Source organism: Stenella coeruleoalba, assembly GCF_951394435.1.
Source record: "Stenella coeruleoalba genome assembly, chromosome: 5".
NCBI lineage: Eukaryota > Metazoa > Chordata > Mammalia > Artiodactyla > Delphinidae > Stenella > Stenella coeruleoalba.
This window is the reverse complement of record NC_137150.1, coordinates 24,526,670-24,538,975: the sequence shown is the minus strand read 5'-3', so window position 1 is coordinate 24,538,975 and position 12,306 is coordinate 24,526,670. Positions and strand designations below refer to the sequence as shown.

The 12,306-nt window shown below is 34.4% G+C and overlaps 1 protein-coding gene across 5 annotated transcripts in view; it reads left to right on the top strand.

Moving 5' to 3' along the window:
- The window catches only part of U2SURP (U2 snRNP associated SURP domain containing), a 55,981-nt gene that overhangs the window by 23,026 nt on the left and 20,649 nt on the right, over nt 1-12,306 (top strand). For 3 of the 5 annotated variants that reach the window (XM_079923206.1, XM_079923207.1, XM_079923208.1), the window contains exons 7-19: nt 381-448; nt 985-1,079; nt 1,163-1,198; nt 1,288-1,370; nt 2,739-2,904; nt 3,086-3,297; nt 4,241-4,284; nt 7,358-7,462; nt 8,762-8,828; nt 8,909-9,072; nt 10,400-10,562; nt 10,978-11,057; nt 11,996-12,083. In XM_079923206.1, the coding sequence (XP_079779332.1) occupies nt 381-448; nt 985-1,079; nt 1,163-1,198; nt 1,288-1,370; nt 2,739-2,904; nt 3,086-3,297; nt 4,241-4,284; nt 7,358-7,462; nt 8,762-8,828; nt 8,909-9,072; nt 10,400-10,562; nt 10,978-11,057; nt 11,996-12,083 (1,371 nt within the window). Of the gene's footprint in view, nt 1-380; nt 449-984; nt 1,080-1,162; nt 1,199-1,287; nt 1,371-2,738; nt 2,905-3,085; nt 3,298-4,240; nt 4,285-7,357; nt 7,463-8,761; nt 8,833-8,908; nt 9,073-10,399; nt 10,563-10,977; nt 11,058-11,995; nt 12,084-12,306 lie in introns of all 5 variants that reach the window. The other 2 variants (XM_079923205.1, XM_079923204.1) reach the window with 2 other exon arrangements.

Genomic DNA, 12,306 nt, shown 5'->3' with positions numbered 1-12,306 from the left:
GCATATTTTTGGTAGTTGTTCACGGCAGTTATTTACGTGGCAGTTCAGTTACCTTATGTTTATTAATTTTCCCTCCAGTACCCTTCCAACAATTTTCCAGCCTAAGTATTGTAGGCTTTGGGACAGGGGCGGGGCAGGGGATAGAGTTGGTGGCTCCTTTAAGACTGCTGCTTGTTGTTTTAATAATGTGTTAAATTCTCAGTTTTAGAAAATAGGAAGGAAAGTTCAGTGGTAACAGAAGCATTCTTTCTTTTTAATTTAAATAATTAGATCATAATTGGCACTAAAATAAAAGTTTATTTAAAGTGATCTGATTATCGAACCATTAGTTTTGTTTAACCTTGTTTTCTTTGAAGTATAACTTATCATATCCTTCGTAGCCACTGAAGAAAGGCGAGAAAGAAAAGAAAAAAAGCAATTTGGAACTCTTCAAAGAAGAATTGAAACAGTAAGTTTTATAGTGTTGAGAATGGCTCTCATAGGTATTTTGAGCTGATACTTATAGATGCAGGTATGAAGAATGTAGTCTACCAATTCGTTTTTACTAACTGGCTTACCATGAGGCTGTTTTATTTTGTGGGTTATGTTTGAAAATGAAATTAGCATTTTGTCCAGCATCTAGGTTGCTTCTGTTATGTGGATGCAATTAAATTGATTTAACTAATGTCCGGAGTCCTGTTTGCAGTGGAAACAATATAGTCACTGAGAGGAGTGGTCAACCTTTATCTAAGAAAGAACAAATTAAGTGGTTTTAATGTTGAATTTCCTTCTCACCTTAGAAGTGGGCTTTATATTCCACTGCTTGATATATCAGAAGGTTGCTCATGACTTGTAGCTGAGGGACTCTTTAATCTTGGTTGTCAGTACTGGCATTACACACAAATATTTCAGGTTATTTCAAGATGATATCTGGATAAGTTCTGTTATTAAATGTGAACAAACAGATTTTGGCTCGTTATTAGTGATTATATATATTTTCAACAGAATTCAAGAAGAGCGTGATGAGAGACATAAAACAAAAGGCAGATTAAGTCGATTTGAGCCGCCTCAGTCAGATTCTGATGGTCAGCGTCGTTCTAGTAAGTGACATTTATTTTAATGTTTGTTTTTGTGACGAACTATTCCAAAAACTAAGAATTGTTTTCTTTTCCCCCTTTTAAAGTGGATGCGCCTTCAAGAAGAAATAGATCATCTGGTGGTAATACAGTTTTTTGCTTTTTTTAATTCATAGAAATTGTCCAAACTGTGTATTTTGCAGGTTATAATTTTTTCTTCTCTTTGTCCTAGTTCTCGATGATTATGCACCTGGCTCACATGATGTTGGAGATCCAAGCACTACTAATTTATACCTTGGAAACATTAATCCACAGGTAATATTAGAAAAGTAAGATGAATGTTGGCTCATATGCTGTATACTTTTGTAGGAAAACTGCTTTGTCAGTCATTAAAAAAAATGAAGTCAAGAATCTGAAGTAAGCAGATTTGGTGGAACTAGATAAGTCTCTAAAATTATCTTGTGAAATTGAGCCTTAGCGGTATGGGCCGAATTTTCTTGCTACAATTCCTAAGGGCTTGTCTCCTCTTTTTTTCTTCTCCTTTTCTTTTTTTTTTAAAAAAATACATTTATTTAGCTTTGCTTTTCTTCTTCTTCTTATTTCTTTTAAAAGCTTTTGGCTGCGTTGGGTCTTCCTTGCTGTGTGCAGGCTTGCTCTAGTTGCAGTGAGCGGGGGCTACTCTTCGTGGTGGTGTGCGGGCTTCTTGTGGTGGCTTCTCTGTTGTGGAGCACGTGCTCTAGGCATGTGGTAGTTGCAGCACCAGGGCACTGTAGTTGTGGCACACAGGCTTAGTTGCTCCGCGGCATGTGGGATCTTCCCACACCAGGGCTCAAGCCTGTGTTCCGTGCATTGGCAGGCAGATTCTTAACCACTGCACCGCCAGGGAAGTCCCTGTCTCCTCTTGCTGTAACTGGACTGTCCTCTGATTTTGAAATGTTTTGCTAGGTGCTGATTTTATTTATCAGGATATGACCAGTGGTAGACAATATTCTTTTGAGACTGTCCCTTTCTGATGCATAGCCTACTTCCTTATGGATTTTTTTCTTTTTTCATCTTAATAATAGCAAACTAATATTTCTGCTTTGTCTTTTATATTTTAATTCTTTTCCCTGCTTCATTCTTAATTGTTATGGGGAATGTAGTGGTTGCTCTGCATAATAAGATCTTTTAAATAATAATATATATTTTGGACCTCATTGCATACTTACCCTTTTTTGTTTTCTCTGTTCTTGATTACACTGGCAGCTGGGTGCTGGAAAAAGAAAAAGTGACCAGATTCTTTATTTCTTTCATTGCCAACAAATATTTCCTCCTTGACTTAAGTGTGGTAATCATTGCTGCCTGAAAAAGGTTGCTAAATGCTGAACAAACCATTGCTGTAGAAAGCGTATTTTAGGTGCAGGATCTCAGAAGGAGGAAGAGTGAAGGTAAAGGTGTGCTTTTGATTTCTCCAGCCACCCAGCCTCTTCACCCGGCCACTTACGTAAAACAGAATGTTTCTGGTGTGAAAAGATTTGCGCGTGCCCCATGAAGGCAGGATTTTACCCTTGTAGAGGTCCCAGTACTTGAATGGAAAGCTGTAGCATTGATAGATCTCTTCTCATTTTGCAAAAACTGCTCTGTGCTGCATAGAGTTCTTTCTTTCCTCTTTGCTTACCAAAAATATCTTATGCCTTATAATAGATGAATGAAGAAATGTTGTGCCAGGAGTTTGGAAGATTTGGGCCCCTGGCCAGCGTGAAAATTATGTGGCCCAGAACTGATGAAGAAAGGGCAAGAGAGAGAAATTGTGGCTTTGTGGCTTTTATGAATAGAAGAGATGCTGAAAGAGCTTTAAAAAACTTAAATGGTAAGGAAGCCCATCTGTAGAACTCAGATATTGCTTTGGTTTTGAAAAGTATTTATAAAAACTCGAGGGGAAAAATGGACCAGAAAGGTAAAGGTTAAACATGAAAATTAATTTAAATCACCAGAGAGCCCTTATTTTCTTCTGAGAGTTACCAGGGTGACTTTTCTTTTCTTTCTTTTAGGAAAGATGATTATGTCTTTTGAAATGAAGTTAGGTTGGGGTAAAGCTGTGCCTATTCCTCCACATCCAATATACATTCCGCCTTCCATGATGGAACATACGCTTCCCCCACCTCCGTCAGGACTGCCTTTTAATGCGCAGCCTAGAGAGCGATTAAAAAACCCCAATGCTCCCATGTTACCACCACCTAAAAACAAGGAGGATTTTGAGAAGGTAATTTAAAAAATGTATATAGGGCCGCATCTAATTTGTAAATACTAAATCTGTGGTAGTATTTCTTTTCAACAATTTATAGAAAGTGTGTGTGTAATTCTGTTTGGCAACTCTTAAAGAAAATGAAATAACTTAGATGTGTTCCCTGCCTTAGCCCATGGAAACCCTGTATTGGGATGCTAGGTCATATTTTTATTTGTGGCTATCATTCCTTTTTTGACCACTTATTAAGTTTTTTTTTTTTTTCCTTTGTCCACTGTTGTATCCAGGTTTGCTTAAGTGTAGTATCTAAATTTACTTTGTTTTGAGAAAGTGATACTTTGTATTTGGTTAAGTGCCTTTTCAGTTAGAAAGACTCCTAAATAGTTAAATTGTTTGGATGGCAGCTAGCTAATAACTTCGTTTTCAAGATCTAAGGTATTAGAATATTTGAGAGCATATATGGTTTTTAAAAAGTTAGCTACTCTAGTAAAAGCAAAGGGTGAGTATTTTCTTTTTATTAAACATAAAACCAACTTAATTTCAAGTTATAAGAATTTGTTGGTTCTATTATGAATTAATTACACTTAAAATGACAGGGCTGGTTTTAAAGGCTTGGGAACAAAGTAGCAAACTGTATGGTCAGAGGCAAACAGTTAATGATTTCACAAATTAAAATCTTTATCTGATAATTCTCAGTGTAGTACCTATTTCAGTGCATTGATGTGCATTCTGGCAGGAATGTTCTGATTCTTTGCATTTGGTGAACGTTTACTGTTCACTGAACACATCCATTTGCATTTATGTAATTGCTTAGTGTATAATTACTTCAAATGCAGTGATTGCCTGCAAAACTTGTGATTAGATGTGTAGTATTTTCAATGCATATGTATATTTTTGCTTGTTACTTGTTAACAATACTCACATATTCTATGTTTATTATCTGATGTGACTTCATATACAGACTCTGTCGCAAGCCATAGTCAAAGTGGTTATCCCAACAGAAAGGTACATGTTTTTCTTTATTATTACTGATCTAAATATAGACAATATCCCCTTCTGAATTAAAAAAAAAAAATGGTGTTGAGGAAAAGGTAGTATCTTGACTGAGCAATGGTTCCTTCCCAGTACTTTTTGGGGGGGATATGTGAAATTTAACTAACTTTAGTATACTTTGCAATTTTATGTCATTATCTTTTTTGTTTTATTGTTACCAATGTAGGGTGTTTTGTAGCTTTAGTAGTTAGAATGTGTTTAATAGATTTAATCTGGAGTTGTTAGTCTAATAACATTAGACTATTGGGATGGGAAAATAGGTGTTTTAAATGTATCTTAAATTTTAGATAATGTTACATTTTGACCCAATCTGTTATTTTTTTCTTGGTTTCTGAATTGTCTGTGTTTAATATGCAACCTTAGTTTGAGTTTTCCTTACTGAAAGCATACCTTTATTTTTCCTAAATGATTTTAAGAAGGAATTTCTATTCTCATGAACACTGACCATAACTAGAAACTTTTTTCGTGATAACAAAGGTGTTTGGAATTCTTTTATTTTCCTTTCTTCCTTTTTTTCTTTTTCAACAAATACTAAAGCGGAAGAATTCATGCTGTAGGTATGCTCTTGCTCAGTCAAGCTAAGCCTTTTCCCAAACACAGGAACACAACACTGGTTGAATAATAACACAAAAGAATACCAAATTCTCTTTGACATTGGCCTTGGTGAGCAACACCAGCTGAACTGTCTGCGGCAGCGGGGGACCAGGAAAACATCATGGGATGGATTGGGAAAGTATACAGTTTTTGACCAGACATTGGTACGATCGACTCCAATAAATGTGGTTTTATTATAACTGAGAGACAATTTTTGTTGTTGTTGCCCAGAATAAGATAATTACCATTTTAAAATAAAATAATGCACTTTAAATTATACCATCTTTTTGTACTACACTGTTTCATTCTGATAGAAAAGTCACCTTTTTAAAAATAAGCACATAATCCTTAAGGAAAAAAGAATGATTACAGTTCTTAAGAATCTTGAATTAAAGTTAATTGTCAGATTTTGATTTTAAATAATCATGAAACATACTAAAACTTCTTTTAAACTTTAAATTTTCTAAAAATAGATATATCAGTTACAAGCCTGTTTAAAACTATAGTGGGTTTTTTTTTCCACTGGTAAAGCACTCACAGGAAAGTAGTATATTGGCATCACTTAAAAAGCATATATCCAGTATTAGCTTTACATGTGGCTCAGCTTATTTCTAAACAAAATTTTGAGTGTACATTTTGCTGTAAAGTCTTGACTCACCATTACAATGAATCCTTTGTTTTAAACTTGCTAAATCATTTTTCATCTATCTTTAATATGCAAGTCAAGTTGCTTTTGACTTAATTCATACAAGTTTCTGGATGTGTAGTATTTGTCCACCTAGTCATTGATTTTATATATTATGATACATAAAATTTCCCTTTAATTTGACATATACCAGTGGGAGTTTTGGGACTGAATCAATACCATATCTCCCTTCTTTTAAAACAATGTCATTAACCACATGGATGTTGAGAATACATTCTCATTTGGTTATCAAGACCTGCATATTTGCAGACCAATTAGTACTTCTGTGAAAGAATTTTTAGCTTTAAAATTGATACTTTTGGGTTTTTGCTTTAACAGTTTGAGGTTGAATTAATAATTTTAATATATAGTTTTCCCTCTGTTAAAGATTTATTAAACCTTCATATTTTTCTTTGACCTCTTTTAGGAGGTCAAAAAAATTCATTTTTTCACTATGTAGAGATTTTAGTGTCCACTTAAGTAGGTTTGTTTGAAAACTGAGAAAATAATTATAATCAGCATGAGATAAATTATTTTACTGTTCATGTACTCTGAAGCAGGGCTTTATAGAGCAAAAAAAATGTCTTATTCTATAACTGTATATTTATTTATATTCTAGCAGTTATATGAACTTAATTTGAGCTGGGAATGCTAAAGGTGTAATTTAGTGTGTGCCTTGTACCAAGAGCCAATATCCTTTTGCTTTTCCCATTTGTTATTTGCCAACTCTATATGGTGGAGACTGGTGAAATGAGAAATCAGAAGTAGCTGTCATAAGCTGAATCATTTTTGCCTGACACTGTAATCAATGTCTAAAATTGTGTTTGGAGCCTAATAAGGTATCAGATTTTAAAAATAAAGACTTTGTATAAGCCCAGTCAACAAAATGACGACTAAAAAGTTACATATGTTTATTTTTGGCTTAAATATTGGGAAGTAATTGTTATGAAAAATGGGAAGGGCATATCACCAATGTCCCTTATTTCAGAATATTTTGGAAACAGGACTCCATTCGTTTAAGGCTTTGGCAATATAATTGCTTTATTGATTCAGAACACACAGGCAGAATTATACATGTCATGAACTATGTGAACTAGTTTGAAGTGTGGTCCAAAGGGATGTTGCCTCATTAAAGGTCAGATTCAATAAAAACTCCATCTGCTATATGTGTACCAGAAAAGCACAGGAGTTGGATGGATTTTTTTTTATTATTATTAACTCAGACCTTAAACTTGTTAATAGTTGTGCATTTTTATAAATTATAGTCATGTATATAACATTTCAATATCACTACAAAAGTGCTTGGTTTAGGAATGTTTTCTTTTAAAACTGAGATAGTGTGTAAGTTTTTAGATGGTTATGATAACATGTAAGCTTTAAGTTACTGATTTTATATATTTGCAGCTTTCCAGTTAGTTGTGATTCATAATTTAATGTTTTGCATTTGGAAAGTAAAATTAAGTGGGTATTTAGACATTGAAATCTTTATTACTGTGAAGCTGTGTTGTGGTTTCCCACCCTCCCTTCCCTTCCCTTCCCCTCCCCTCCCACTCCCTTATCCCCATTGCCCCACTCCCTCTTAATGCACAAGGTATTAACTATGCTCCAGGTTACTTTCTTGGTATAAAATTCTGTATTAGTCAGCAGAATAATCTTTTTCTGCACAATTATAGTAACTTAGGTCAAGTGTAGTTTTATTTAGTGGTAGGTCTGAATCCATTTTCTTTAACTGTGTTGTTGTTGTAGGAATTTGCTCGCCCTGATACATCGAATGATAGAGTTTGTTGTACGTGAAGGGCCAATGTTTGAAGCTATGATTATGAACAGAGAGATCAACAATCCTATGTTCAGGTGTGCATTTTTTTTTATTGTGGTAATAACATTTACATGTAACATACAACTGACCATTTATATATGTACAGTTCAGTGGCATTAAGTACATTCATGTTGTTGTGCAACCATCACCATAACTTTTCACATTTTCCATAACTGAAACTCTGTACCCCTTAAACAATAACTCCCCATTCCTTTGGTCCCTCAGCCCCTGGCAACCACCATTCTACTTTCTGTGAATTTGATTACCCTAGGTACCTCATCTAAGTGGAGTCATACCTTATTTGTGCTTTTGAGACTGGCTTATTTCACTTAGCTTAATGTCTTCAAGGTTCATCCTTGGTATATAGCATGTGTCAGAATTTCCTTACCTTTTAAGGCTGAATAATATTCCATTGCATGTATATACCACATTTTGTGTATCCTCAGATGTGCATTTTTAAAAATACTTTAAAATTAAAAATACTCAAAAAGGTCCTAAAAGTATGAGGTTATTTTCGTAATGGGGTGAGAAGGCAGTTTTAATAATTAGACTAGAATGTGCCTGGGTCAATTTTCCAGTGATTTCCATGGTTTGATTAATTAAATAGCTTTGTTTTTAGCATTCTCTAGGAGGAAAATATTTTTCATTGTGTTTTTCAATGAAAGAGTCTTTCATAAGCAAAATACGGTAGAATAAATGAGGTTTATAAGAAACTACTTATCTTCTGAATAGTTATATCTAACACTTCATTTGCAATTTACTTAAGTCATTTAAAAACCACTGCTTTTGGGCTTCCCTGGTGGCGCAGTGGTTGAGAGTCCGCCTGCCGATGCAGGGGACACGGGTTCGTGCCCCGGTCTGGGAAGATCCTGCATGCCGCGGAGCGGCTGGGCCCGTGAGCCATGGCCGCTGAGCCTGTGCGTCTGGAGCCTGTGCTCCACAAGGGGAGAGGCCACAACAGTGAGAGGCCCACGTACCGCAAAAAACAAAACAAAACAAAACAAAAAACACTGCTTTTGAAATTATATTTTGGGAAGATCTCTCCATTGCCCGACACAGTACCTGACACATAGTGTTCAATAAAACTGATTGTAAGACTCAGCAAGATGCATACATACCTTCTGAGTATTAGTGTCAGTCACAAAGGCAGTCTGGGGTTGGGGTGAGGAAGGGGATAGATGGTAGTCGGTGAGGATTTCTCTTCAGGGATCTTTGCTTTTGGTTTTCTTTAGAAGTAAATAGACAAATAATATTTCTCATTTGTTCATATTTACTTGAAGATAGTTCTCCATTAAAGAATCCAATGTTTAATTTTTTGTTTGTTTTTGTTTTAGATTCTTATTTGAAAACCAGACACCAGCCCATGTTTACTATAGGTGGAAGCTTTATTCTATTCTGCAGGCAAGTATAATCAACTACTTTTTTTAATTTTGACTCTGAGGTATTAGATCTTTCTAATAACATTCTGGACACTTAACTAGGGAGATTCTCCGACTAAGTGGCGGACGGAAGATTTTCGTATGTTCAAAAACGGATCTTTTTGGAGGCCACCACCGTTAAATCCATATCTGCATGGGATGTCAGAAGAGCAGGAAACAGAAGCTTTTGTAGAGGAGCCTAGTAAAAAGGGAGCACTTAAGGAAGAGTAAGATTTTTACCTTTCTTGTTTTATATTCAGAAAAGTTGCTTTAATGGTCACTTTAATTAATGGTCTTAATAAGATGTGTTAACCCTAAAATAAAATGGTTTTTAAAAGTTGTGATTGTTTAAAATAGTAACATCTCTTAACATATGCATTGTAATTTTAAAAATCTTGGCAAGTATTATAAGTGTGTGTCCTACTCAACCTGACCTCTTCCTACTGATAAAAATTATTGATGATCTCTTAAGTGATGGTACTCCAGCAGTGGAATACTTTATATATTCTTATAGAAATTATTTCATGGCCCTTAGAACTCTTGCCTCTTTGAATGCAACGTAGAGGTAAAGTTATTTTATGGCTTAGTGAAGTCAAATGGGTGACTGCAAAGCTGCTCCATGAAGTGCCGTGTGCGGCCACCATGGAAACATGTTATTATTAGTGCTCAGTCAGCACTGCTTCAGGGCAGTTAGCCTGGTTTAAGAAGCAAAAACAAATTTAACTGTTGAAATGTTTAGAGGAAATTCTGTATACCTGAAGGGGAAAAAAAGGCCAAAATAATTTTTAGCTTATAGGATTATATACTTCACTGTCAATAAATCTTAATGCTAGTTGCATTGATGCATTGTTTGTGAGAGCATTGCTGATAGAGAACTATAGCATTTGAGAGTATATTTGCTTCTGAAGATGTATGTTCATCATTACTTTTGCCCAGGGATCTGCATACTCAGCCCATAGGCTAAATCTGGCTACCTCCTATTTTTGTAAATAAATTTTTATTTGAACATGGCCATAGCTATCCTTTTACATGTACTCTGTGGTTGCTTTGGTGTTATAGCAGCAAAGCTGAGTAACTGTGACAGAGACTATGACTTTCAAAGCCTAAAATATTCACTCTGTGATCCTTTACAGAAAAAGTTTGTCAACCCTTGCTTTGTATCCTGTCCTAATCCTATGCAGAAGTGCTAAAGTAACAAACTTCCTTCAAAGGAGAGTGAAGACCATGAAGGCTCTTCAGTGTAATAGGATAATAGGAGTGGGACATTCGCGAAGACTCTTGAAAAAATGCCTATAATTTTAAATTTACTTAATTTGTAAACTAAAAGTCAGTAAAATAATTTATTAGTTCCTGGGATAGTTTTCTTCCCCATATAAATTCTTTAAAAAAAAGGTAACATATTTGGAATACGTAACACAAATCAGACTTAACACAATTTAGTCTTCAGAGTTTTATCTGAGTGGGTTTTAAAGAAATTAACTTGCGAGCAGAAAGTATAATGGCATTTGAGATTTGTATTTATAAATACTTATAAGTTAAAAAATTCGTATTCAGACAGAGGGACAAATTAGAAGAAATTCTGCGGGGGTTAACTCCAAGGAAAAATGATATTGGAGATGCAATGGTTTTCTGTCTTAATAATGCTGAAGCTGCTGAAGAAATAGTGGATTGCATTACCGAGTCATTGTCCATCTTAAAGACACCCCTCCCCAAAAAGGTATGGGAATACTTTCTCCTAATGGAACATTCAGTTAAGTAAAGGAGAGGTAATAGTTGACTTCTATTTGAATTGAAATTGGTTTCCTTTTTGAATGAAGAAGTTGACTGAAGAAATCTTTCTCGTGGAGTTTCATTTTCCTTCTGCCTGGGAAACTTATCTTAGTTATTAACAGACAAATTATCAACAGATTGAAATGTAAATGAGTTACAACTTCTATCCCTGCCCAAGTCATGGTTGTGGTGATACTGAATTTCTTAAAACCCTTCTCATTAGTTAGGATTATTAAATTATGGCTAAACATTGGCCTTATGCTGTTGATTCAAAAAATTTCAATATGGAAATATTTTTAGTAATGTGTTTTGTTGTTGGTTTTTATTTTTAATCCATTTTATGCTATCTTTTGGTATTCTAGATTGCCAGATTATATTTGGTTTCTGATGTTTTGTACAACTCTTCAGCCAAAGTTGCCAATGCTTCCTATTATAGAAAATTGTAAGTATAGTGATGTAAGTTGATATGCCTGAACTAAAATATTTAAGGGTAAGGAGCTCAGAAAAGAGGATAGTTTTGTTAATTAATACCCTCAATAATAAGAAATAATTTGAACTTCTTCATAGTTTGTTTAATATTCTAAAAATTGGATTGTATTCATTGAAGTAAACCACTTTAAGGTAAATTATTATAATCTTTTGAAAGTTTTTCTATCAGTTTCTTGATTATTAATAAAAGAACAAATAGGAAGAGTTAAAAATCACTTTATTCCTATTGTGTATTTAGCCACTTGTGTAATAAATAAGCTGAAACACTAGAAATAGTGGCCAACAAAGGAAGAAAACAGAGGAGCATTAATTATTTATAGAATCAGTGTTCTCTGATCATCATTGTATTGGTTGTAGTTCATTGTTAATGTTTTCCTAGGCAATAGGAAATTATGTTGCTGTATATTGATATATAACTCTTCCTCAGTTCCCCACAGTTCCTTTTTGGTGTTTATTTTATGAATTAGGGAAGCTTTTCTTTAGGAACTGGCTCTGAAGGGAAATTTGGAGGTTTGGGCCCTAATCTTAGCTCTGCTATTCCTTCTTTTGCCTTGGACAGGTCACTTACCTTTTCTGTTTCCTATTTTATAAAACAAAGAGGTTGGACTAGATGGCTCAAGGTATCCTAGATGTAAAAGTTCCTTGTTAATTAAGGGAACTAGTTCTTAAGGCTCTTCGTGCGATTTTGCAGAAGAAAAATTCAGAATAATAGGAGTTAAAGTTATAGTTTTAGAGTTTAAACACCTAATTCTTACTTTTAAAGATTTACTTGATTAATTTATTTATAAAATTAATTAAAAGTCCAGAGTGGTTTTCATTGGCTAGCATGTTGAAGTAGATAAGGATTTTTAAACACATTCTATTGTAAAAAACATATTATTTGAATTTCAGTTTTGAAACAAAGTTGTGTCAGATATTTTCAGACCTCAATGCTACCTATCGTACAATTCAAGGCCATTTACAGTCTGAAAACTTTAAGGTACGTTTGGGTATTTTTGCCCTAGTGTTTTAAATGGGAAGTAGGCGCCGGGAAGCACATTGGAGGGCTAAAAGAGTATGTTAAGTAAGTGTAAGACATAACTTAGATGTTTCAGAAATTATTGTTTTAAAATTTACTGCCATTTTACCTTCAGTGTCAAAAAACGTCTGAAATTTTAAAATATGTCTAGTGTTTTGTTGGGTGTCTGTTTTAGTTTTAAGGG